Raw genomic sequence first — 27,600 nt, 5'->3', positions numbered from 1 at the left:
ATGTGAGAATGCTTTGATGGATGCGCATGATGAATTTTAGCATGTTAGAAGACTGGATAGATACAGTACATGGGAGCTAAACCATTTAGGGCCTTGTAGGTAAGTAGCAATAGTTTGTAGTCGATTCAAAACTTAATTGGTAGCGAGTGAAGGGTTAAAAAGATTGTGTTTATATGGTTGTATTTACTCGAACTTGTGAGAACTCTGGCTGCTGCATTCTGGACTAACTGTAGCTTGTTTATTATGATGCAGGACAACCACCGCTCATTTTGTGGAATTACTTTCTTCATAATGTGAAAGCGAACTTAAATTACACTGTCTTTTTAATCTTAAAGATTGGAATCTGTAAAGGGTCTACTTTTATTTGTATACACTCCATTATTTATTTTTCGGACAACTTTTTACTTTCACTCATTACATTTTGACACAAATATCTGTACTTTCTAGTTCTTACATTTTCAAACCAGCCTCGTTACTTTTAGTATTATTTCTTCTCATTGAGCGCTGTTTCCAGCCCATCATTCTATCATTGCACGGCCTTTTCACCATATCACTGGTGTATTATTTCCTGGCTATCAGACGTAGACGTAGGCTAGTGGAGCTAACAATGAGCAAGGCAACAAGAGGATTGGTTAATGTAAATTCAGAGGGAGTCACTGATGTGAAAATAAATAAAAACAAAGACATTCCTTAACACCCATGGCCATATATAAGGGAAATGTTAGAAATTATCGTTGTAAAAAAGTACTGGCTTTCAAGAATTCGCCGTCAAATTTGAGAAAGCACATACAGGTAACCTAACGTTTTATGGTTATATCTAATTTATTTTTCTACAATTTTGTTTGTCTTTTATATAAGGGATGCTGCCACATGTTGCTATTTTTTTTAATAAGGATGTTCTTAATGTTCTTACTTTCTGTAGTATGTAGCTGTCATTTGAAATCTGAAGTTTAGTCAGATAGTTTCCGGTGAAGTATAAATTATAAACTTCCTGTTTGAACTTCAATAAAATGCACAGGATACCTCACCTTAAATTTGTCATTCGTAAAACATCATAATAACTTTGAGTTGTTTTCAAGGACAGCTAAAATAACCCTATAATCTGGGCCTATAATCGGGCGATATATATATATATATATATATATATATATATATATATATATATATATATATATATGTATATATATATATATATAGAGAGAGAGAGAGAGAGAGAGAGAGAGAGAGAGAGAGAGAGAGAGAGAGAGAGAGAGAGACCAGCTCTACCTTAGGCTAATCATTAAATAGTTTCACTTTATGCATAATTGTAATTTTGAAATCAAAAATACAGAGCAAAACATTTTATTTAAAAATCCACAAAGGTACAATGGTAACAACTGCTTAATAAACAGTTGAATTGACCTTTTAAATATAATCTTAATAAAACCTACACATTCTTAACACAAAACTGACAGTGTTAATTTGATTTACAATGCATTGTTTAAAATACAAATAGCTAATAATAAGAAAAATTACAATGACAACTCTAACAAAATGAAAAAAAGAAAAACACAATCAAATCAAAAAGTAAAAATCAGCAGTGTGTTACAGTGCAAAAAAACAAACTGCACAGTTGACCTGAGTTAAACTATCAATTATCTGGACAGCATAATGAGATTGTTTAACGCTGCATTAATTTTTTTAGCATCAGTCCTGGAAGTCAAATGCCATTAATCTTCTTGTAATGTTACACAGTTGATGCAGAACTACTGATATCAGTTCAAAACTGTTATATTGCCTTAATGATGGCATTGTGGCACATTACTATAAATGACCAAACATGGCCAAAATGACCAAAAAATTATAATAAAAAATAAATAAATAAAGAGGGAAAAAACAATGTTCCTCAAGGTCTGATCTAAGGTCACTTCAGTATAACATGGTACCCCTCGTTACTTTCATCCATCATCACTGAGGAACAGATACAGTCAGCATTAACTACAAACCAGGAGACAACAGTAGATGTTTTTATAATGTTAATTATAACTCTAAACACAACAAGTATATCAGGTATTGTTTAATATGTACTGGTATGTAAACTCTAACCATACTGTTGTATTACTGAAGTAATTGTGTGTGGTGATTTATACGACAAAAGCTTGGGAAAATTTAGGATCAAGGCTTGGAATTACCTTTAAGAGCACTTATTATGAATCTTGTTTCCTCTGTGAAATTCTTCACCATCTGAAAAAGAGTAGTATGAGTAAGTCTTATTACAGGATAAAAACAAAATATGGTAGATTTGAGAGACCCTAGTTCATTTCAAATATATGATCCAGTGATTATTGCTAACTAATAATCCTGGTGCAACCTGATCTTAAACATGACATTAAAAAACTGCCTGTAATAGAGACCTTTACCTAGGTTTAATATATACACGATATAGACACAACTGCTGCTGCAAAATTCTCGAACCTTCATTATTGGAGGTGCATTCATAATTAGTTGGTTTTAATTGTACATCCAATAAGCTTATAATATATTAGTGTTATGCAATCCTGTTACTTTTTTTGATTGGTTAGAAGGCGTTGATTAATTTTCTAGAACAGAACAGATTTAAGAGTGACAGCTGCAATTTACATAAGTTTATCTTATTGTACTAATTCTAATATGCTGTTGTTTCTATAATAACAGCTTACTCACAAGGACTTAAGGAGGGATGAGCCATACAATTTAATTGTAATAATAAATAGATCACAAAAACATGTTGATGTTTAACACAGAAGAATGCTAGTAGACAATTAAACTCCTTAGTGTCAGCATTTGGTTACAGCCGGTACATTCCATAGGTAAGTGTTTAAACTCAGCAAAATCGAAATGACAGAGGACTTTGCACTTTCCAGGTACCATGAAAGCATTAAAAAAATAATAAATAAATAAATCAAATAAAATAAAAAAACCTGCTGAGCAACAAATTGTTACTACTCGATTGTCAGTGATAATAATAATAATAATAATAATAATTTTTAAAAAAGTTATTAGTAAACTGCTGTATTAGTAGAATACAGCACCTCAGGAAGTAGTTATTAAAAATCCATTACAAATGTACAAAATGCATAACTAATTCGGATTATATTTACATTTTTTTTTTTTTTTTTTTACATTATGGCATTTTGCAAGGCGACTTACAATTATTCATTTTTTTTCATTGATCAGCTGAGGGTCTTGGTTAAGAGACCAACAGTAGCGGTTTGGTAGCTAGAATTTGGATTCACAAACTTTTGGTCCAACACCTTCAACACTGAGCTACCATTTGCCCAGATTATCATTTTAGGCAGAACGTCTTGACTGTTTAATCCACTGGGACATGATCTCACCTCATCTGAAACCAGGACGTATATCCCCATTGGCCCTTGTTTGTAAACATGGCAGATTTGTTGCACTGGAACACTGTATAGACCTGCTATCTTCTCTGTGAGCTCAAACAGAGTTAAGTGCTCCAAAGGCAAGGCATGGTACACTATGAAAAATAAGAATAAAGAAAAACAAGGAAGAACTCATAAATTATGTTGTATATATTCCAATCCTGTCCATTTGTAAAATTTGTTATATTTCATGATTTTATTTTTTACCATCATCTCTGCCTGGCTTGCTGTTTGGCTGATGTTTGATCTTCTGTAGGGAAACATACACTGTGAGGCGTGGCTGAATACACCTACAGCATAAAAGAAGCATATTATACAACCAGACAACAAAGTAAAGTTACAGGCTTAGTTTAACACGTTTGGAAATAACTTATATGAAACTTGTCCTTTAAAAGACCCACCTCCCTTTAATGGCGTTGAACAGACGGATCCCATCAGCAGGGCCGCAGATCCGAACAAAGTCATTTCTGCTCATCGTAACCAAATCAGCACCTACAATAGATATCCAATATAAAATATAGATAGTCTTGTAAGGATCTTTGAAACTTGCATACAACTGAAAAAGAATACAGACTCCTACCCGAGATGTTGGAGAAAAGCCTACAGAATGATGAGAACCTGTTCCGGTGAAGCCACTCCTGTGCTTCCTGAGGGGACAGTGATGGCACAAGCTGCTACATTGCAAAAAGAAGAAGAGGCCCTGTAATTAAGTTACCATCCACTATCAGTAAACAGCAGTACATTAACATTATGAGCAGTTTGTCATACTTACAGCAGAGCAGCTGGGCAGGAATAGCTCCCTCTGCTGGGTTGGAGAGCAGTCAGCATCATCTCTATCAAGGTGAAAGGGCTGGCTTAGTTGCTTATCCAGAATCCAGTATACACAATACACATTAAGTGAAGATGTTTAGTCACAAAGGCTAACTCAATCCATTTGAAAAGATGTATGACATAAACCTTATAATATTCCTCAATCCATATTTTACACCACACAGAGCTTAATTTACCTATTTAACTTACAAAAGTTATCGTATGTATGATGATTTATTGCAATCAGTTCTCTTTCATTGTGTGGAAAAAACCATCTTGCACAAACAATTGTGCCACAATGTACAAAATGTACTGCAGTAAATTCCTTATAATTACCCACATACAAGCAGACATTAGATTTTCATTTGCAATTAAACAATCTTTAAAACCCTGACAAAAAAATAATGAATTTGTGGATGAAATCAACACTGGTTAATCATGGGGAAAACCTACCCATCTGTAAAGTATTGAGAAGTAGAGATGTTGCACATGGGAAACAGGCTGCTGCTCACAATGCTGATAGATGGTTCATCTGGCCAGGGAGAACACTGCAAATGTGGAAGAAATGTTTGTTTGCCTCCTTCACCGATGTGAGAAACCCTTGAACATGTTCTATTTGTTGTTCACATATCAATGTCTCTACTCTTATGTAACTGCTGTCTGGGCCTGACTGAAACAACTGAGAGAGCAAGAGAGAGATGCAGACAGACAGAGTTAGAAATACTGAAAGAGAAGTTTTCCCATAATAACCTTTTAAAACACATTCATGGCATTTGGCAGATGCCCTTATCCAGAGTGACTTAAAGCCAAGCAATTGAAGGTCAAGGGCCTTGTTTAAGAGCCCAGTAGTGGCAGCTTGTTGGTGCTGGGATTTGAACTTGTGACCTACCGATCCAGAGACTAATGCCTTAACCACTGAGCTACTTATTAGCCAGAGGTAAATTGGTGTTGCTATTTGTGTATATTTGACCCCATTCCTTCAAACACTATACATTGAGAAACTTCAGATTAGCAAGTCAAAATCCTGCTACATAGCTTGCCTCAGTAAGAATGGTAGTTTCGAATGATTGTTGATATTTTTCTTTGTCTTGAGGACTCTTTTTCTCAATCTTCTCTCTGTCCGTCTTCAGTCTGCGACTTGCTCCTTTTGGCTGGACAACAGTGAAAGGAGTCGAGTTAACAAAACATTACAGTGAACAAGCCCTCATACTTTACGGCATCATGTTGAAGCCCTGTGCATTTAGAAATATGAATTTGACGCAATATAACAAACAGATCTTTAGCAGTACACAGGCAATAGTTTTTACTATACCTTAAAGACTTTGATTTGGCAGCTGGAAGAGTGCACTTGCTCCAGATATTCTCCATGCTCATTCTGTATAAAAGTATCTACCTGAATCCGGAAGGGAACTCCCTTCTCTCCACCGTGTTTCCTGGGAGTAAACTCAGTGCTAATACAGTTGACCTAAAATCAAAATATAAATGATATTTAAAAAAAAATCCAGCCTAAAAGTCAGTGTTACAATCGTAAGTAAAATGTGTACTTTTTAAGTTTTTGTAAAGAAACCTACTTGAATAAATATTGTAGCATTTTTTATAGGCTCCCAGAGGAACTCAATAGTGTTAAGCTGCAGTGGATTAGCTTGAGGCTCTATTATCCCCACAGAGAGAGTAGTATCTGTATAAAAGCAACATACCAGCTTTTTGTACAATACACGCCATCAGATTCGATGAGCATTTTTATACTTGAATAAAGGTAGATGGGATTTTTATGATATATTGAACTACTATTTCTAAAGCAGACATTCAAAATCATTGGTCAGATTTAATTTTGTATTGAACAATCCATTAAAAATGTTAGAACTTTCTTGGGAACTTTAATTGTAAAAACACTCTTTCTGAACTATATAAACACTAATGAATACCCACCAAAATCCAAAATTCTGTCCCCTGGCCGGTTCCAGCGCCATCCCTCCAACTGCTGGTACTCACTGTATCGCAGACGCCGATCATGAAATAACACACGTACGGTGCTCTGGAAGGGGACAACACTAGCTTTAAGTTAGGGAATGGCATAATCCTTGTAAAGATTTTATGGAATACATCAATGCTAAATACCATTACGATAAACTACAGAAGGTACACGTTACTGCATAGATTTAAAAAAAAAAAGAATCATAACAAACAACACGTAAATTTATTTACATATGAATGGAAGAATTATTTATTATTATTACTAGCTACTAGTGCTCACTTTCAAAAATGTCACCTGCTGCATCCTTTTTTGTTAAAAAAAAACAAAAAAAACAAGGCAAATTAAACATGGAAAATAATAATAAATAAATTCTAAATGCATATCCAATTGTCTAAAGAAACAGTCATTTTGCACATTTTTTACTTATTATAAATAGTTTCAACTGTTAAATCTCTAGGAAGGTGGGTTTTTTGGAAAGATGCTTTTTATAGTTAGGGGTCATAATGAAATTCAAATTTGGTTCTTATCTGGAAAAACATTTCCAGTAAGCAGTTGAGCAGTCACCTGCCCAAGATATACAAACAGATAATGAAATCAGGTCACAGCAGTGGACCAGTTAAAAAAACAACAACAAAATAAACCCAAACACATACACCAGACAATCTTTAACTTACCTTTACCCATTTGCTTCTTTCATGGGTACCGTTCAACAGTTTTCGGTTAAGCATACGGATTTCGTAGGACTGACCTACATTAAAATAAAGCGGTGGTGAGTCAATTTCACCATGAACCTCAACCAACCTTTATAAAATAAACCAAGTTCATCTGAACAAACAGTCAGGTCTATATGCATTTGGATATTAAAAGAACCGTTGTAAGTTTTAAAATACATTTATTTTTACCACCATTGTGCTTTTGGAAAAAAGAAAATGATCAAGATGCAATTTAGACATTCAGCACATTTAATGTGTTAACAAAACATTTTGCATGTACAGTTGATTAGCCATTTCTTTTACATAGTCCCTTTATTTTCAGGGACAACAATTAGACAAGTGAATGAGAAACAGTTTTATGGAAACATGTGACCCATTTCCTCCTTCTTTCAACATTTAAATTAAATAATATACAAATACAATTTTGTATCCACTTTTAAAGCTCATAGTAACCAATGATATGGGAAAGGGGTCTTTTTTTTTTAAATAAGAAAGTGTGTGCTTGAGGAAAATCGCCTACCCTGGTTGAGGTAGGTGAGAGATTCTTCATGCAGTTTGACAGCTGGAGAAGTGGCCGCACACAAGATATATTGAAAGAGGGGCAGTTTGGCCTCAGATCTGACCGACTGCTGCTCCAGTCCAGTCTTTAACAGTGGCGCTACTGTTTCTCTAGGAAATATTCATTCATTTCCATTTATTAATTTCATTACAAAGTGAGTTTCTGTTATTACATAGCTGTTGACATTGCAACAGGTTTGTGAGGACATAGGCAGAATTTAAGACTTAAAACATTCTGCCAGTCTGTGTTCATAACAACCTCAGACTCCTGTTCTTCAACAGTAGTGGAACCTGTGGTCTTCTGTTGTGTTCCTAATACAATGGACGTTGATTGTATATATACATAATGCACACTTTTTTTTTTCCATGTTGTTGAAAATAAATCCTACTGTAAAGATAGTTTTTCCTTCTTTATTTTATTACATCATTTCACTTATTCGTTTATATACAGTGCAAGCATTCATATTTAATGTTATAGCATTATTCCAAAATAGATTAATTCATTATTTTCCTCAAAATTCTACAAACAATATCCAATAATGTCCATAATTGTTCGAAATCTTTGCAAATTTATGACGAAGAAAATACAAATAATTACATGTACATAAGTAAACACAGCCTTTGCTCAACACTTTGTTGAAACACATGTGGTACTAATTACAGCCTCGTCTTTTTAAAGATGATGAAAACTCTTAACATAAAGCTACATATATGTAATTCAGTTTTGCTTGGGTTGTTCTACTAAAATCAATTCATACATTTCAACATAATCGTGCACCGTTTGACCAAATCCCAGTAAGAGAACACGTTTCCTTTCGAGAAACAATTCGAATACGTATCTGTATTTAACCAGCATAGAATAAAACACACATTTCCTTGAACTGTGTTTAAAGCTATTTATTGACATCAAAAGTTCAGCATCAGCGATTAATGAGAGAACATGAGAAAGAAGAGACTGTGTAGTAAAAGCCACAGGACCGAAACTTACCTCAAACAAGCGGGCTGAGCTTTCAGGTGGAGCATGTCTGGCTGAGAGAGAGAGCTACAACAGGTTTGTATCCTCAGGGGAAGGAGGGAACACAAACCATGGACTGGCCGTCGTGTATTGAAACTAAGGTGCTCGAGTGTATTTATTCTGGTGACGTCCACCTTATTAACCCAGCCAGGCGACCTTTGAAAGCCACAGACCCGAGTACTGCCTGACTATGTAGCAGGGAAGTGTTCATGGTTCGTGTATTAGGATTCGCATTCGTGCTGTTTTTTTCGTGCCACAGTTCACCTACACTATTCTTGAATCTAAGGCAGATCATTAAAAGCTATGCTACAACTACACCATATGAAAACCTAAGTTAAAATATGAAAAAAAAATGTTTTTTTTGTGCCAGTTTTGAAAAGAAAAAAAAGGTAGTTTTAATTGTGTGAACCAGTCAAAACAAAACTACAGGCACACGATTATGGTCAGGGTTTCAGGTTTATTTTAGGGCAAACAGGTTCAGGTTGCAAATCTTCCACACATGGCCCTTAAAAAAATGAAAAACAAACAAAAAAAGCACAACTGTACAGTCATGATAAAAGAAAATTTAAATGTATAAATACACATTAGTGTTACACGATAAAGTTAGAACACGTGCAGAAAACAGAAATTTGTTGGAATACTTTTAGTGGCCCTACATTTCCACACAGATTATTGAGACCCACTCATCAACTAATACTCAAGTTTCCCTTCAAAGTTGGCTTGGTTTCAAATTGGACCAAATTCAAACAATATGAAAGTGTTTTCCATGTCAGGCCATGATCATCCAATGGCCTCTCCACATAAAAAGCTGAATATTACCAAGGTAGGCACACATGGTGTACCCACACAAAAGCCCAAAGCACCATTATGTAGAATGATTTGAAAGCTAGGATGCTTTCACCCAAAGTTTACATTGAACATGTTAATGGGGATACAGACAGGACATTTTGGTCACCTCTTTAAGCCCTGTGTACGTTTTTGTACTTGGATGCCTCTTTGCTTGGGAAAAGCATTAATACTGTATTTACAGACTGACCACAGGACTGAGGAGGCAAAATCTCAAAAACTGTAACAAGGCCAATCATTGCAGCACAGGATGGGTGTTTCAAAACATGCAGGCTATTTGCTAACGTGCAAAAGAGTGCAAAACACCAGTGTGTTTTGCTTTTTTTCGATTCTAACAGCTTATGTACAAAAAAAGCCTCCGGTAGCAAAAAGCTGCAGAAGAAATTGGTAAAAGTTTCAGCCATTAAACAATGCATCTATTGTTCATTTATGCCAAATTAAAGGAAATTCACAGTCTATAGACACATGCACTGTATCTATAGCACTTTACACATTTTCACATTTAAGTCAGAGTGCACACTTAAAACCAACAGTCTGAGTGTCCAAAACATAATGAGAAAACTAAATATGCATGGTAGTGTTTAAAGTTTCTGCCACCATTTAATTGTCCTTCAAAGCAGGAATCACTGCCATCTGCACATTTGTTTGCATCTATACATTTAAGTGAAGTCTTCAAGCAGCAGGATCAGTATAGACCTGGGTCTGGTTGGGATTGTGGTTCAGGAGTCTAACCATTGATTCAGTGATTTTGACTCAGGATGCTCTGGATCGTTTTACTTTTAAAGCAATAAAGTGAAGCAACTTTCATGTATGACAACAAACAATTCTCAATTTCAAGCATTTTACAACCTTTAAATAATGAATCATTTACATTTTATAATTTCATTTAGATTGTCATTTTCTCAGATATTGGGCCTTTAGCGTTTGGATTTATGTAGTAGTCTATCCAGCAATGATTTTTACAAATACTGTAAATACTTGATTATTTTAGTCAAATCAACAGCTTGTTATTTAAGATGTACAGCAAACCTTACCTACGTGCATTGTGGAATTGCAATTGTGCACAAATAACTGACGTGAGTAGGTTAGGAATCTTATATTTCTGTACTGACTTTGTCCAACACTGGGCAGAGGTTTCATGCAATTTGCTATGAATTATTGTCTTTTTTTTTTGCATGGCTATTAACTGTAAATTTGAAAGAGATAATTTGAGGAATATACACACAGTATTCTGATGTGTGCCATTATCCATAATGCAGGGCAAAACATTTTGTTAAAAGAAAAAAAAGGCATTTAACATCCTCATAAAGTAAAGCAAAATCATAATAAAAATCCATAGACTTTAAAACAGCCTTCAATTACAAACATAAAGGATACATTTTAGAGCTTTTCTGTGTTACATGGTGTGCGGGTGGTGGCAGGCCATTGTATTTAAATACAAATTTAAATAAATGTTTACACCTAGTCCTACATTTTTGGTTGTCATTTTAGCTTAACCTTAAAATGACACTTGATCTTTTCAAATCACATTTAAAATCACTCGGCCAGCCAAATGATCCTCCACTAACTCAGATTCAAGTGACATTTAACTTACACTACTGTTCCCCCTTTTTAAAACAATGTCAAAATCTCAAACACTACAGATTTGTAAGAAGACCACATTATTACATTAATGTTAAATATCAAGTAAAAGAAATCTGAAGATGTGATCCCTATAACCCACTCTAAAGAAACTTTCAAACTATTTTTTTTTTTTTTTTTTTACATTCAGAAGATGAATCAGGAAACAGGAAGTGAAAAGGAATACTGATGGAAATGGATCCCAGTAAGATCCCATTTTGAATACAGCACATTGATGAGCACGCTTTCTGCATTAGCTATGAGAGGACACATCAGATGAGCTACTGCTGTTGCTGTTGGTCGTCTGGGCTCTCTTGATATACAGGTTTAGCAACTTCATCTGTGGAGAAAACATTAAAAATACTGATATAAATCGGTCATATTATTATTATTATTATTATCATTATTATCATTATTATCATCATCATCATCATCATCATCATTATTAAATTACTACTACAGGTAATAGCTAGAGCTAGACATCATTAAAAAAAAAGCAAAGGTTTTTAATTTGTTTGTTTTGATTATTAAACACAATGTTTACAGTTCTAATACAATTACTTCTGCATCACATAATTGTAGTCCAGAATGCTTTTATGATGTAAAGCTAGCTGGGAATGCTGGGAGTTTAGACTATGACAGCTGGCTTAGTTTAACCAAGTGAGTGTTCAACGACCCTTGTTTATCTGCTTAAGCCATGTCAAACAATTGGTCATAGTATGGAACTAGGGCAAATGTGAAAACAAAGCAAAAGTGATTTAAAAAAAAAAAAAAAAAAAAAAAAGAAATTGGGAAGAAGGTCAGAGAACTTTGAACTGGTGAGCAGAAGATTGTACCTTACTGCCCGTGAGCTGTGCCAGGTGGGGCTTCAGCTCCTCACCGATAACAGAGTAGATGGCTACCAGGCAGAAAACACTGGCCTTGCGAACACTGCTTTCCGTGTTGTCATAACCCTGCAGAAAGAGAGACATAGGCTGTAATACTAACTGACAGCACTAGGTAAACACACACACACCGAAGTCAAAGGATAGTTAGGACCGATAGCTATGTGAGCCAGATGAGGGAGTATAAACAAATAATACACAGTGTCCATGGACAGAGATCCAGTTTCACACAGTTAATGCAAGATGATGACCTAATTTTCTCTGGTTCATCAGTATAAATGATAGCAAAGATAATAGCATTAGAAACTCACTTGTAAGAGGCCAGGAATGATGTCTGGTAGCAGCTGATGAAGAGAATCCTTGGCAATTCTTTCGACAACTTTTGTCTGCATTTTGATAGCTGCCAGGTTGATGGGGTAGTCTGCAGTCTGCACAATGGGACACAGCACCTTGATGCACTGCTCAGGGTGGATGGAACCGGCCAGTGTGGATGCAGACTCCTCGGCAGCTCTGACCACCTGGTAAAAGTGTAGAGAATTTAAATTAGGTTACATTTGTTTAATCCAATTCTTCTTTCCTTAAATAAAATAATCTAATTTTGTATTGTATAAGTTAGAAGACTGCAACCCACCCGCTTATCTAAAAGCCCAAGTGTACACCCATGGTTCATTCATTTATTTATCTGTTTTAGGTGCCTGATGGGTGAGCATCATTGCAAACTAGGTGCCCTGCTGCTTAATTGCCATCTTAATCATATTTTCAGAGAAAGGCTGGCTTAATTTATTTGAATAATCATATGAATAGACTCAATTATGAAAGCTTCTTGCTTTTCTGAAATAAGGTCTATGCTCATTTTGACATAAGGTGTTTTTGTTTTTAAAAGTCAAATGTAGTATGCAGTGGTACATAAAACCAAAAAATAACGAAAGAAGGTTACCCAAAAATAAAGGTTGAGAATACGGCTTCAACTTTTTCGGCATTATTCAATTAAATGACTAAAAGAACGTGAAAGTGTTTGTAACCTCTTTGTGGGAGTCTTTGTGAGCCTCTAATGTCTTCATGATGGTGAGTTCTGCATAGTTCTTGAAGCGGGCTGGCTGAATCCTTAGGATCTCTTTTAAAACACGCAGAGCCATAGCTCGAATCGTGTGCTATAAGAGAGAGCAGAATGTGGACTGTGATCCATGTGTACACAATTGCACATCACAGCAGCATGTTAAATGCAAATTACATTTTTTTAAGGTAAAATCTTACATCTTTGTCTCCAAGTGTCTCTAGTAGCAACAGTAGTATGGTTTTAAAATGCTCGTCCCACACAGCTAGGCTGTCTTCTCGGGTGATCTTCAGTAGTTCCACCAGTGCCCCTTTTCTCTCCTCTACTCGCTCATTGTGATTGGACAGCTCTTTCAGCAAGTCAGCCACCAAGTCTAAGTCATTTAAATCAAATTCAGTTAAAATAGAGGGAAAAATCAAGGAAGGGACCTAAATTTATAAAAGCTACTGGGTCTACATTTGTAGCAGACACCATATAGTAAATATTATTAAACAATTAGGATTAGTATTTTTCTTCTAATTGTACATGTTGTACAGCTAGATGTTACTCTATTAATATAAAATACAGAAATCCAGGTTAAAGCTCTATTAGTTTGTGCCTACAGCTAAAAAGCAAATGATATATAGGCAGAAAAAGTAATGCAGTAATAAAGAGTCACCGAAAAGTCCTATGATAAGTCACTACACGATATTAGTGACTCAAGCACTGCAAGCACAGTAGCTGCCATACCACCAAAGATGAGATGCAGTAAATGGTTAACAATGGAATGAAGCAAACTGAGAATGGACAAAACAGAAAAGTCTTGCACGGAGGAGTAAACTTATTCTATTGAGTCTGCCTTTACCAGGAGCAAAGCCCTTGGAGAGCACCATCTTGTTCTCACTGCACTGCTGTCGACGGCCTGTAGAGAGGGAAGGAGAGGAGGAGGGAGGACAGTACGGATGTGATGACTAATACTAGGTGAAATCCAAGACACCCCCTTGAACCCCTACTAAAACGTCATGCCTTCAAGAGAATAAATGAAATAGAACAACTTCGTTATTCTCAAGAGAAAATGGAAATGTTGCTTTTCTTACTCACTCAGAAATTCATTTAATTTTTAGTTTTTGTAAAATTCCAACAACTGTGTTTTTCTTTTCTTTATAGTTTTCATCGACATATATTCCTTTCCGGTTTAAAGCATTCCATCTACTCGAATAAGTCTTTTGCAAGTGGTTGAATGTTTTGCTTGGTTTGTGGCTAAATGTCTTAAAATGTGCATTGCAACACAAATAGCATGTAATAAAAAACGAAATGCCTCGATTACACATGCATTGCATGTTATAATGAGCTACTGAATGATATTTTAAGGGTAGACAAATGTGTGATGCATGAGGATTCATTTTTCATGCCCTATAAAGTCTGCTGTGTTGATTCTTCACAGATAGCAATGAACATATAAAGTGGTATGGAACAGACAAGGTGAAAAGCATGGAAATAAATTGCAGAGTGCAAACTTACAATCACGGAACTGTTCCACGTCATCATCAAAGACAGCCTCCTTCAAAGCACTCTTATCGTAACCCCCAATGGTGTCTCCATATCCATACGGAGTAAACTCTCGTGTCCTTGGACCAGCAAAAGAGCGTGGAGAAGGGGTGTTGAGCAGAGACGTCTTGTTATCCAATGCAGTGCGGCCGCCCTCCACTATGTCCAAACCCAACCGAGAATCCGAGCCAGGTGATGCAGAGTCCCTGCCAACCTGGGGGAAAACACAAGTATATGCAATGTAAGTAAAGTAATCCCCTGTTTATCTTGGTGGTTACGTTCCAAAAATTCCCGCAATAAACGGACTCCACCCCCAAATTGCTATTTTATGTATACAGTACTGTATTAACATTTTACTTAATTTTATAATTAATAATTATATTTTTATTCATAAATTTCATTATTTCAAAATAAACCTCCATAAAAACAATTCCCTATAAGTTGTTTGGTCTATCATGCTATCTGCGAGAGACCGGGAAAATCAGCCAAACAAATTAGTTATGTGGAAAATGCAATTCCACGATAAACCGAGGGCATGAGATTTGAAATGCGGTAAAGCGGGGGATTACTGTATATGCAAACTGTGTTGCTAAAGCTGTTGCTGGAATTAAATAAAATGGTTAAATATTGAAGAAAACATTATGGACTATTGTCTACATAACTATGTATCTTCTTAAGTAACAATAAGGCTCTTAAATTTACATTAATTCTTACAAATATTGAAACATTACAGAATTAATATTAAAAGCTTTTGCACATAAAACTACGCAAGCTCAGAAAACACCTACCCCATCATCCTTCTTAAATTCACGTCTTATTGGCTCGTTGAGGTCCTCCTCACTGCGATATCTAAAACTCTGGATGGCCTCTGTAACGCCACGAAGTGAACTGTAAATTTCATCAGAGTTCATATTCTCCGTGTCATACTCCAGCATACTGTCCAGGAAAACAAAAAAGACAAGAAATGAAAATCAGTGTTATGCTGTACATACACAAAGCACAATGTCACTGTTATTAGTGGGCATAGTATGTGCAGTAGGCTGAAGTGAAGTTCATTATAAAGCGCATGCACTACTTTAGAGACAAAGGTTATAGAGGAATTCTTAGGACTCTCAGGACTCCTCAGCACAAGCTGAACTAGAATCAAATGTTATTCATTTTCAGAACCAATGTGCTGGACTATAGAGCCATGGTGTTCTAAATATTTCACTTGACTAAAGGTTTCCAGGCTGTTTTTCAGAATTAAATTCTTACTCTTACAATAAATATTCCAAAAATTTTGTGATTGGGCTTGTCCTGAGTCGGCGGGGTCTTAGCACCCATGCTGCCCCTCCCCCCTGCAATAATAGCCAAGTGGCTGAGTTACCTGGGGGAGAACGCGCAGCGCAGGGCCCTGAGGGAAGGGACAGGGGCTGAGGGCTGAGATGAAGGAGGTGCTGGGTGTTTTGAGAACCCATCGACACTCCAACCCCACAACCGACTGTGCCCAAAGATCAGCCAAAGTGAGAGAGAAAGAGAGAGAGAATGGGGCAGGAGAAGAAATACAACAGACAGACAAGACAAGAGAAATGAAATAACAGGACAGAAGAATGAGCATAGAAGAGTAGTAGAAATAGAGGACAGGAGAGGAGTAAAGTGTAGACACCAGTAAAGTATGGAAAGAAGAACAGAAAGAAAGATATATTTGGAATATTGACGTTTGTGCTATGTAAGTTATGGAGTTTTAGAATCAATTAGAAACCCATAAACTGTCAACATGCCTTTCAAAAGAACTATAGTTAACGCTAACCTATCTTAAAAAACTGGCGAATTTCACCTACTTTTTTTTTTACGTACATTTTGGAACTTCAACTTATTTTTAAAGGTAAAAGGTACAGTGAGAGAGGTTACAGAAAACAAGAATGTGTGGTTAGCCATGAGTATAGTGTCCATTACACATCCATTACTAAAGTACACTCATGCATTATTGGCCTGCTAAACGAAAAGGGGAAAGACAAGTTACCTTGGTGAAAGGCCAGTGTGAGAGGAATTAGTGGGAGAGGTGAGGGGGCTCGTCCTGCTGGATGGATGCCTGGGTGGTGTACGGCCAATTGTGTTGCTGGGAGAACTCTGAATGAACAAAATAAAAAAAAAAAATTAAACCTGTATTCGGGTACACACATGGAAAAGCAAACATCAAGACAACCTGTGACACAGAATAATAAAATACATGATGACAGAATGTTAAGTAACCTGTAAAACATGACCAGAGGGCTAATAACTATAATGAGGGAAGTGAGTAACCTAATAAATTCATGGCTTCAGAAATAGGACAAAATAAGCATTTACCACTCCACTTGTGCTGCTGGAGTTCTTCAGGTGGGTGTGGAGGAGCTTGGTGGCTCCATCCTGGAATGTTTTGGGCAAAGCTCCAAGAAGCATGGTAAATTCAGGTGTGTTCAGTTCAAAGAGAGAGATCAGCACAACCTGGGCAGCCTACACAACATAAAACACACAATGAACACGCAGAGTCTAAACTAAGCAAACTTGTTAATGACTTGGGAAAAAAATGTAAAAAACATTTAAAAAAAACAATAAAGTTGACAAGTTATTATTTAAGTTATACAGAAAGGAAATCGTCAGAGGCAATCCACAAAGCTTTTTACAAACTGTGAAAAAGTTGATGAATATTTTGTGCAAGCGTACGCATTCTGTTGCAAATGTCCCATCATAGCTCACTAGCTCCTACACACAGACATGCATAAAGTTTACATGAGTTATTTTGTCAGAATTGTGTTAGGAAGGAAAGAAAGATGATCGCCCTTGTGCTTTGTAGGGTTTCCGTAATACTATATTACTCAATTTCCCATTTTGTAAATATCAACCCTCCCTGCCCTGTATCCAAACAATTTAAAAAGTGGTGATGCTTAGAAATAGTTGTGTGAGGCATTGAGATGCAGGTTAGAGTCAGAAAGGTCACGCTCATTACACTCAGGTTAGGGTTAGAGGCCGTGGGGTGAGCTGTTTGGCAGTTAAACCGACAGGTGGGCACTACCTGCTTACACCTTTCCTCCAGATTACCCTCTCCGGGAAGCACAGCTGTAGTACTTGGCCTGCCTGAAAACTCCTCACCCGTCCAGTTATGAAGGGTCTAGGCCACAGCGCAAGTATAAGACAATAACCAAGCCTGAATGCCAACTGGAGACTCTTAACAGGGGGAAATGTATAGATCTTGCACTATCGAACTCTCCAGCAGATTACATTACCCAACTATAGATAAATGCATTGTGAATATACATATATACATTTTAGGGGTGCAACAGTACACAAAATTCACGGTTTGGTAAGTACCTTGGTCACCGTGGTGATTATTATTATGAACATTTGTGTTCAACATTTGAAATGCTTGCTTGGTTAAATAAATAAAATATTTTATAAAAATAGAATGAATCAAATAAATGCAATAAACTTTTTAATTATATTGATTAAATGGAGTAATCAATTAAATTGACAAATTAAAAAGCTGGGATTTTTTAAAATTAGTTTACATTTGTTAGACCCCTTTTTGGGTAATACAGATGTGTATGTTTATGTGTGTGTATGTGTGTGTGTGTGTGTGTGTGTGTGTGTGTGTGTGTGTGTGTGTGTGTGTGTGTGTGTGCGCGCGCGCATGTCTGTTTTACATTTAACATTTACTTTTCTAAAGATATGATTTATTCAACTGTGTCTTGTGTGTCTGGGGGGGGCATGTGTCTTATTTCCGGTACGAAATGAGTAGCCACAGTGACACTATGCTAACTCTAGTTTCGTTTTTATACCCATGGTATTATGTTTTCGAATTTTAATAATACTGTAATGATAAAAAAAATGCAGATCAAGGCAGAGATTAAACAAACTTAAAATGTTCCTGAGGGAACTCAGATTTTAATAACGTTCCACAGATTGCATTCGGTATAACAAACCGACAGCCATGTACTGGAAAAAAAAATTAATGCGAGGGGGAGACTAAACAAACTTGCAGTCCGCCACTTAATCCGTTTCTGAGGGAAATTCAGATTGTAACTATGTTTTGCATGTAAAAAGGATCGCATTCGGTACCAGACCGTGTGTACTGAACCGAAAGCCCTGTACCGAAAAACGCCGGTACAAATACATGTACCGCTACACCCGTAATATAATATACACACATATGTACATATATGTATATGAAATCAAAATATGAATATGAGACGATAGATAATCACAATTTCCATTTGTTAAACAACCCTGAACATAGAACTATTGCTGGCAGACCACTCAAATTTTTAGGGGAGCAAAATATATACAATACAATATTTGCTAACCTGTTTCATGTTTGCTTGTTAATACACTAGTCATCTCTTTACATTTCAAATTGTTGTATTGTCTATGATTGTCTTTTTCTCAACATTAATACTGCACACTACTGCAACTTGCTCCTGGACGGTCTGCCTCTAAAAGACATTCAACCTCGGTTACCTTCCCAGGTTCTCTCAAACCACCCCACTGCTACACTCCCTCCACTGGCTTCCTGTAGCTGCTCACATAAAATTAAACACACATTAATATTCACCTACCATGACAAAAGCACACCAGCACCCCTCTAGCTCAACTGGTCCCACCATCTCTCAGTAAGGAAGACATGTTTCAAGACTCAGCTCTCTTCTATCACTTCATGTACTTCTTAAATTAGCACTTTTAAAAAAGAAAACCTCTTTTTTCTAACAATATTGTTTCTAAAAATAGTTTTAAGCTAATTGACTAATTCTTAGTCTGTGTTAAATTAGAAGTTACTCTATAGGGCATCTGCCGAAAGCCATAAATGCTAATGTATCATTTATAACGACAAATGCAGCCCTCACAAATGAAACCCGAAGATCAAACCAAGAGTAGACTAACAGAGCTATTCGTTCTTTAAATCTAACAGGCCACATTTGGCCAAAAAGCAAGCACATACATTTTGTTTAATAAATCAAAATGTAAATAAAAATAAATAAATCATCTATCGTCCCATATTTGTCTCAAATGCAAATTTAAACAAAAATCAATAAAATAAATAATAAATAAAAGAATAGTATATATAAAATGGTTATATATGAAGCTCTAAAATAATTACTTATATCCATTAGTGGAGACATACCTTTCTGACATCAGAGCTTTTGGGTTCTGTTGTCCATGTTATGATGCGGGACACAGCTAATCTTGTCTCGCTGGAATTCACAAAGTCTCCGGGGTCCATCTGCCTTGCCAATGACTCAATATACTTCAGGATGGCTACTTTAACCTGCAAAAATAATAAACAACAACAACAAAAAAACATTCAATACATTTAGCCCAAACAACAAACAATTACTGCTAACAAAATCTAACTATAAACGTATGTACCTTCAAGTTGGGAGTTTGCGTCTGGTCAACAATAAACCTCATAAGGATATTGAATTGTTGGTCGAATGGGAAAGACTCACTGCAAGACAAACGGAACATTAGACGCACACTGAACAAGCATTAACAATAACACAGACATAAATTAAGAGATGCATCTAACCGAGTGATATCCAGAGCCTTCTGGACTTTGGCCTGAACTGAACCGAGGAGATCAGCTCCCATTTTCTTTAGGAGTTGAGTGAGCAGGACAAAAAGCCAGTCCTGAAGGTCCTCTCTATGAACAGTGATGAAGTCTACCAGAGTCTCCAGAAACATGCTAAACACCTAAGACACAAAATACATTAAGTAGATCCACATACCCTAAACAAATAGCCTGTATAAAAGATGATAAACACGAACAAAATTAAGCAATCTGAAGTTAAGAGAATGATAGCTGTGATGCTATAATGAAATGTTTAACCAGTATAATATACATTAACAGTGGGACAGTGAGAAACCAGACAAGCTTCACTTACTCTCTGTTATTAACATCCAGACCAAGGCAGAACATGCAAATAATAAAAACACACATGGTTAGTCGACATCAAAGAGCTTTTCGAAACATTTTCTTGAACTGTGCTTGGAGCATTTCTGCTAATTGTTTAAATAAAAATAAAAAATAAAGAAAAAAAAAACACTGCAAGATTTGTTTCAATATACAGTTAGTAAATAATTAAATCCACATGCCAATGTTCCTGTAGGTTACCTTGCTATGAGGATCTGCAAACATCCTTGTGAAGATCTCACACAATCTTTTCATCTCCACTCGACTGCCAAATATGTACATGTACACAGGTAAGGAAACTGCAATTAGCGTGCGTCACTACAGTGAATTCTATAGTAATGACAATGATGCAACAGCTATTCTAAAGAAAAATGTAAAGCAGCTCTTTCATATGTTTACGAGAGTTACACTATATGTATATACAGATTATATGGATCTTAGACATACCTAAGGATGCGCTGGCTTTTAAGCAAATTTTGCAGGCCCAAGAGTCCTTCCTTTCTCTCAGACCAGTTAGCGCTGGCACAGTGGTTAAGCACCTCGGCAACATCTTCTGTCTGCCGTAGGTAGTGTGGTATCCCTCCATTACGGGAACTGTATGAGCGCTCAGAGCATGCACTGGATGCATCGCTGTTAGCATCGTCATCCGAGTAAATCCCTGGAGACTCGTATCGCCTTCTTATAGGTTTATGCTGTGAAAAGAGCAACAGATGCTACAAAAGCTGATACATAACTTTAAAAAAAAAAAAAAAAAAAAAAGTGTTAGCCACTCAAGGGGTTACTGAAGAAGAAATCGCCATGCACAACTCAATATTTCTGTTCTCTTGTAATGAAACGTCATGCAGTAAACAGTACGTTTTGATCAAGCATTGACATTAATAGCATCATGTCAGGGGTTGGTGGAACATGTTAAGATTACCCTCTACCAAATTGATGGAAAAGCCAAAGTAATCCAAAACTAAACACTAGATGTTGTGTCATGGTTTGGGCTTACATGGGTATTCTGGAATGAGCTAATCATTACTAATCTTTATAAACATTCTGTCTGCAGATTTAAATAGAAGTTAATCCAATTTTTCTAAACACAAAACGTACTGCCAATACAACAATGGACTTCATCAGTGGAAAAAAATGTGAATGCTTTACACTGAGCAAGTCAGTCTTTAATCCACATAACCCAAATTAAGAATGCATTTCACCTACTGAACAAAGAAACCTTCTACAGCAAAAAAAAAAAAAAAAAAAAAAAAAAGGTGGGGCTGCAGTTTGTTGATGTCAATTGGTTACTTGATGCAGTTATAGCAAGCAAGGTATTTGCAACCAAATAGTAATTGTTCCAATAATTTTGCTCTCCTAGAAATTGGGTGGTCTACCCTCAGAGGTGTCATGTTCTACATTATTTCAGTGGTGTGCAGTCAGGGCCAGAAAGGCCTTCTCTCTACTGGCCTAAACACTTTTAGAAGCACTGACCTACATTTACAACCTAAATTCTAATATTTGTTGAATGAACTTTTATTAAATTTATTGCCAACAGTTTCTCTCTTTTTTTTGTAGCATTTCTTTTGACTGCACTGCTTCCAGTACGTATGTGTACTGTATCTTAAACCAATCAGATTTCTAATTCGCCTCACAGGGCAGCTAGCTGGTACAGAAATAGCATCTGCAATTTTCTGTCCTCTGGTTGGTTGGTCAGAGGGAAACTGTTACAGCCAAGTTCGACTGGCAAGACATGTCTATAACGCTCTGCACATATTAATACATCAGAGTTAGACTTTTTTATTGCTACGGAGGAAGAGAAATTTTTTTGGTCTCGGACATACTTAAAAATCCATTTTCAAGAAAAGCTAGACATCGTGAGGAGGTCGGCCAACACCGAAGCTAGTTAGCTTGTCTCAGCCCGGGAAAGAGTTTGTTCTCCACTTCCAGACCAGTGAATACGAGCCGTACCACTGGATTACAGCCTCTGAGGAGCGGTGTAAATTATGAGTCTGCATCTCTGGTGAGTAGGTTGTATTTTATTAAGATTTATGTTTGTGTCATGTTATTAGACAAATATTGATTCTGAACATGATTATGTAGTTGTGGTTGTAGTGTAGAGGTTGGGAGCTTGCTTTAGTAAAATGGTATTCACCCTCCATATGTGAAATTCCTCTCTCTCTCTCTCTGTAATGCCATGCGTTGTTATATTGCATTTTTGTATAGTATTGATGGTTTCTATAATTGCGACAATTTAGTGGTGGTATTAAGAGGTGGATTAAGTCGGGTAAGTCCCCACTGAAGGCCCAGGTACCAAATACGCGGCCCGCCATTGCGTTCTTTACACATTTAGATCTAAATAATCAGGAAATGAAAGCTGGAATGTGATTCATCATCTTATAGTTCTCTTTTTATCTTTTTTTTTTTTTTTTACCTTACTATTCCAAAACATTCAAAAAGATATAAACATGCTAAAGATGTTTGTTGAAAGAGTTCATGATAATGCTAAAAATGAATAAATAAATAAATAAATACATTTAATGATATGCATATCAGAACTAAAAATGTATGTGGTGGTTTGAAGTTCTGTTTAAGGTCTGACACAGTAATGAAGAACATGAATGACTGTTGATTAGTGTATAAGATGGTCATACAAGTACATAACTACCTTATTCCTGGAGTCTCCTAACAGCTGAAGGTATTACCAGACAAACAAGGAAGCAAAAGCAAACAGACATGTATTTCAAAAAAGGGAATGTTGAATGCAAATTGACATTTTGAAAATTGTAATTTGGTTATGAAAACAGTCATGATATCTGTCACTATATTAATTCGACTTTGCACTGATTTATTATACCTTCAAAATGATTCTTAAGAGCTTATGAACTGCCAAGTCTAGCATCCAAAACACTTACTGTTCCTAAAGTAACATGTAGAGAGATTCTATCAAATGTTCACATCTGTTTTCACCTTGCATCATCAAGTCATTATGTTTAATAAACAGCAAATGCAAAAATCTCAAACAACGTAACTGGAAACAATTTTAGTTTTAGAATGTACACCTGAAAACACCTAAAAATGTATATCAAATGAACAGGTCTTACTAAAGCATCAGCCACAGCTGCCTCGACCTCTGTTCCCGTGTTCAGAACTCTCATGGCATTAACAGAGGCAGAAATTCGAGCTTGGTGGATTAGCCCAAATCGATCTGAGAGTGGAGAGAAAACACAGAAGAGTTAATTTATGGAGAAAGCCACTATAAATAAAAAGCTACTTACCTCACAAGTGACTTCATTTTGAGAGGAAGGTAAATGTAGAAAATACATAAAGCCCAAATCACAAATATATTCACTTAGTAGAAGCATCTATTTGAAAAGATCAACTGATTCAGGATTGAAATAAACTGAAAGGTGCAAGCAATTGTAAATAAACTGTAATAATACGAAAACCTAAAATGCAAGTAAAATCAAGTCAGAATAAAAACATTCATTGACTAGCTTATATAGAGCTACACACTGGGCTGCTGCCTTAAACAGAAAAGCACAATATTTATGAACGGCAACACTTTACACCAGTAATCACAAAGGACAACAGTAAACAACAAAAAATACAAAATTCTCTTATGCTAATAATGATGGCCCAAACTCAATATGGTACAAACACAACACCTTTAAATAAGATGTATATATGAAGAAAATTAAGATTAAAACCACAAGCACCAAGTATGCATTATCTAATACAACAGATGAAAAACAAAAGTACATGGCACAATGATGAGGGTAAAACTTCACACCTCACATGCTCACAAGAATATAAATGTATGTCTAACAAACTAACACACAATGTGAAGTGTGAACGTTTAACCGGGAGCAGGCTATAATAAGACATGCTAACTGAAAGATTGGGAAAGGGGGCATGCAGGTCACCTGACTGGGCCCCGGGCTCAGCCGTGGACAGCGCACTGGTAGAGCGAGAGTGGCGTCGGGACGCTGCAGGGACAGGAAGAGGGGGTTACACCCCACTCAGGGTTAGTGCTACACTACACAAACACCCTTGCCACCCTAGGCAACAAACATATTACTTTCTCCCATCAAACCTAATAGCTATCCAGTTACAAGAGACAAACAGACTAGACAACAATGGCCAAGCAGTAAAAAACGAAGTAACATTTACTGTATTTGTCATGGTAAAGCAAAATGACATGCAGCAGAAGCAGACTGGCGATAAACATAGAATACAATTAGGTGTACATTGCAGTAAACTTTCTTCCCTTTTCCCCCTTTCTGCTATTTCTCTATTCAAGATTGGAAAACTGTAGCACATATCTTTACCCAGTAAGTAATTAAGTCAATTTAAGTCAAGTTATAAATATATAAAACTTTTGTTTAGTCTCCGCCTCGCGCTTTGAGAGCATTTTATTATTACTATAATCCAACTTGAAGACAAACAATGCCAGGGGAATAAAAAATAAACCTTGAGTTATGTCACTGTGGCCACTCACTCCGTACCTGAAATAAGATTTATCTTGCGCATGCACGAAAACACTAAAGAGACCATAGCGATAGCCCCTGACCAGAAAGTGGTTAGCGGCTATCGCACCAATTGTCAATTTAATTGATTACTTAATTTCATCAATATAATAAAACGTGCATTGCATTAATTTAATTTATTCTATTAGATTTATATATATATATATATATATATATATATATATATATATATATATATATACATACACACACAGTATATACTTATTAACTCAAGCAGGAGTTTTATTGAAAATTATTGTTTTAAAAAATGTAAACTGTTGATGTTCACAACAATGTTAACAAACTGCGTTAACAAAAAACAAGCAATTTTATGTTTTGCATTTCTTTCGCCTAATGTACCAAATACAAAAACAAATATATTCTATACACACACACACACACACACACATATATATATATATATATATATATATATATATATATATATATATATATATATATATATATATATATATATATATATACACATACACACACACATACTATATACTTATACATAAACTTTTTGTTTTTAAGCAGTTTTCGGCAGGTTTGGATTAAAATGTAAAGTAAGAATGCTTTCAAAAAAAGAAGCGTTTATATATTTATCAATTAACAAAATAGGAAGAACAGAAGAGAAATCCAAATCAAATCAATAGTTGCTGTCACCACCCTTTGCCAGCAAAACAGATTTCATTCCTCTAGGTGCAGTTGCACCCAGGAATTTGGCAGGTAGGTTGTTCCAAAGCATTTTTGAGAACTAACTACAGAACTTCTGTGGATGTAGGCTGCCTTAAATAATTCTGTCTCTACATAGACGCCTCCCTGTTGGTATAGCATTATAGATAGAAAACATGTGTATGTGTTTGTGAGCATTGAGGACACCATAAATACTGACCAAATCTCCAACTTAAGTTGCAGAAATGCAGCTTCTAACATGCAAGGAACCTTCACTATGCTTCAGTGTTGCCTGCAGACACTAATTATTGCATTGCTGGACAGAAAAGTAAGCACTGTGTCTGTGATCCTCAACATTGCCCATAGCTTGAACCGCATATCCTGAAACCCCAGTCTGCTTTGAAATCTTTGCCTGGGAGAGACAGGTGGCAAAACTGCATGATCAGTCTTGCCATGGCGTCTGACCTGTGACATAAAACTGTCTTACACAACCCTAACTTAGTGAGAGAGTCTGGCTTCATTAACCAGCTGTAAGTGTCTTACACAGCTGTTTTTGTTTCAGTTAATGACTGTGTTTCAACATATAAAATGAATCATCATCATTAGCATCTGCTTGGTATAACTTCTTAATTATACACCTGACTCTGATCCTGTCAAGTGTAAAATTCAAAATTTATGATCACACCAAATATTGATTTGAATATAGATTTTTGCTCACTGCAATTTTTGCATTTTGTAAACTGATTAACAATTAAATTAATATTATAGAAATAATTATTTTACAGCATTTTTGCACACCTACCGAAACCTTATGCACAGTACTGCACATGCATGCACACACACATGTAAAACAAAACACTGCTTCACAAACTCTGAGTACATTAGTGCATGCAAAAGAGAGCAGGCAAGAGAAACGTATAGATCAATAAGTGGATTCTGGGTCAGACAATTTATTTGGGTGGAAAATTCATTGAGAATGCTGGGAAAATACTTGGGTAACTGCATATTCAGGATTGTGGATTATACAGTAACAGTCAATATATGCTGCTGAGCCATTAGTGCTCTGTGATCCATTCATTTTACTCACCCAGAGGAGTGAAACCCCGAGCAGGGCTGGTATCGCGGCTGCTCTCGCGACTCGTGTCACGGCTACAGCCCTGACTCATGCTGGGGCGCGGGATGCGACTGCTCCGGGCTAGCGTGCGGTAACGAGAAGCAGCAGGAAGAAGAGCTTTACGACACAGCTCAGCTGTTAGGACACAGGTTAGTGCTTTAGTCATGCTGCCTTAGTGCCACAATCAGCATGAGAACACGTGTAGGGAAATAAAGGGCTTGGCAACAAGCTTGCTGTTTCATTTCAGAAATTAGACATGAAAGCAAAAGCTGACCGTTTAGATATAGGTTAGAATTAGTCTGCCAAGGCATTTACAGTAAAAAATGCATTTAAACATCAACCAGCAAAAAAACACATCAAAACAAAACCTGCTGGTCCGACCTGGTTAGATCACACACTGTGATCGCAAAGCTGATTGACAAATGCAATGAAAAAACAAACACAAGCTGGTTAATCATGCTTACTAGTATACAGAATCGGGTACATCAGTTAAAAAAAAACAGGACAAAAGTAAGAAGCTAATCACACGGTAACATCAGCATCTTAATCCATAATTAGAAGACCAAAGACTGAGCCATTTTTCCTTAGAATGACATCTCACCACTCTGGACTGATGAGATTCTAAAGAAGAAATGATAATGCATAGGCTACGTCTGTGATTCAAGGCATCATGAAACCTCAGAAATAATCTAATCAAAAACCTCAGATGCTTCGCAAATATCGATTTTAGATCTTGGTTATGAACATATGAACAAAGGCCACCAAGTGCATCATTACCTATGCCCAATCTGCTGGGGCTGGTCTCTCGGCTGCAGCCCTGGCTTCTCGGGACTCTTGCTCGTTTGTCTGAAGGCGTAGAAGCCATGGCTGTGGTACGTGGGACTCTGCCATATGTATGACCCAACAGCTTTCCTGGGGAACTCGAACGACTGCCAGCTACAAAAAACAAAGTCACAAGAAAAACTGGAGTC

The 27,600-nt window shown here is 36.4% G+C and overlaps 2 protein-coding genes across 29 annotated transcripts in view; both read right to left on the bottom strand.

Moving 5' to 3' along the window:
- Positions 1-1,325: 1,325 nt before the first annotated feature.
- tfcp2l1 (transcription factor CP2-like 1) lies at positions 1,326-8,819 on the bottom strand. Of its 4 annotated transcripts, none has more exons than XM_046838889.1 (15): positions 8,449-8,819; positions 7,423-7,571; positions 6,864-6,937; positions 6,144-6,249; positions 5,786-5,892; positions 5,527-5,679; positions 5,255-5,365; positions 4,668-4,762; positions 4,177-4,237; positions 3,985-4,078; positions 3,806-3,896; positions 3,612-3,694; positions 3,357-3,499; positions 2,172-2,223; positions 1,326-1,977 (listed from the first exon to the last, which is right to left on the bottom strand). In XM_046838889.1, the coding sequence occupies exons 1-15, from the start codon at positions 8,481-8,483 to the stop codon at positions 1,904-1,906; spliced, it is 1,428 nt and encodes a 475-aa protein (XP_046694845.1). In that variant the 5' UTR covers positions 8,484-8,819; the 3' UTR covers positions 1,326-1,903. The 4 variants fall into 4 exon arrangements, 3 of the variants coding, with proteins under 3 accessions (XP_046694845.1, XP_046694864.1, XP_046694855.1); XM_046838908.1 differs by having other exon boundaries at positions 1,326-1,950; XM_046838899.1 differs by having other exon boundaries at positions 3,985-4,075.
- A 93-nt stretch (positions 8,820-8,912) lies between these two features.
- The window catches only part of clasp1a (cytoplasmic linker associated protein 1a), a 54,383-nt gene continuing 35,695 nt past the window's right edge, over positions 8,913-27,600 (bottom strand). For 5 of the 25 annotated variants that reach the window (XM_046838682.1, XM_046838700.1, XM_046838709.1 and 2 more), the window contains 23 exons: positions 27,407-27,565; positions 26,603-26,764; positions 24,235-24,297; positions 23,413-23,516; positions 22,977-23,000; positions 20,780-21,024; positions 20,534-20,597; positions 20,304-20,306; positions 19,949-20,112; positions 19,789-19,867; positions 19,544-19,687; positions 17,441-17,536; positions 16,735-16,881; positions 16,409-16,515; positions 15,773-15,886; positions 15,195-15,342; positions 14,380-14,620; positions 13,724-13,780; positions 13,080-13,252; positions 12,848-12,976; positions 12,137-12,343; positions 11,778-11,894; positions 8,913-11,281 (listed from right to left, as the gene is read on the bottom strand). In XM_046838682.1, coding sequence (XP_046694638.1) covers positions 11,195-11,281; positions 11,778-11,894; positions 12,137-12,343; positions 12,848-12,976; positions 13,080-13,252; positions 13,724-13,780; positions 14,380-14,620; positions 15,195-15,342; positions 15,773-15,886; positions 16,409-16,515; positions 16,735-16,881; positions 17,441-17,536; positions 19,544-19,687; positions 19,789-19,867; positions 19,949-20,112; positions 20,304-20,306; positions 20,534-20,597; positions 20,780-21,024; positions 22,977-23,000; positions 23,413-23,516; positions 24,235-24,297; positions 26,603-26,764; positions 27,407-27,565 — 2,834 coding nt within the window. In that variant the 3' untranslated portion in view covers positions 8,913-11,194. The remainder of the gene's footprint in view (positions 11,282-11,777; positions 11,895-12,136; positions 12,344-12,847; positions 12,977-13,079; positions 13,253-13,723; positions 13,781-14,379; positions 14,621-15,194; positions 15,343-15,772; positions 15,887-16,408; positions 16,516-16,734; positions 16,882-17,440; positions 17,537-19,543; positions 19,688-19,788; positions 19,868-19,948; positions 20,113-20,303; positions 20,307-20,533; positions 20,598-20,779; positions 21,025-22,976; positions 23,001-23,412; positions 23,517-24,234; positions 24,298-26,602; positions 26,765-27,406; positions 27,566-27,600) is intronic. The other 20 variants (XM_046838726.1, XM_046838751.1, XM_046838777.1 and 17 more) reach the window with 17 other exon arrangements.

This window comes from Silurus meridionalis, chromosome 3 (assembly GCF_014805685.1).
Source record: "Silurus meridionalis isolate SWU-2019-XX chromosome 3, ASM1480568v1, whole genome shotgun sequence".
Taxonomy (NCBI): domain Eukaryota; kingdom Metazoa; phylum Chordata; class Actinopteri; order Siluriformes; family Siluridae; genus Silurus; species Silurus meridionalis.
This window is presented reverse-complemented; position numbering and strand designations above follow the sequence as displayed.

What these genes read in the sequence shown, in the direction of transcription:
- tfcp2l1 (XM_046838889.1), bottom strand. Translation starts at nt 8,483, where the DNA reads ATGCTCCACCTGAAAGCTCAGCCCGCTTGTTTGAG. An exon ending in GCCAAATCAAAGTCTTTAAG is followed by an intron (nt 5,366 to 5,526) that starts GTATAGTAAAAA and finishes ACTGTTGTCCAG; the next exon opens with CCAAAAGGAGCAAGTCGCAG. An exon ending in TCCTGCCCAGCTGCTCTGCT is followed by an intron (nt 4,079 to 4,176) that starts GTAAGTATGACA and finishes TTTGCAATGTAG; the next exon opens with CAGCTTGTGCCATCACTGTC.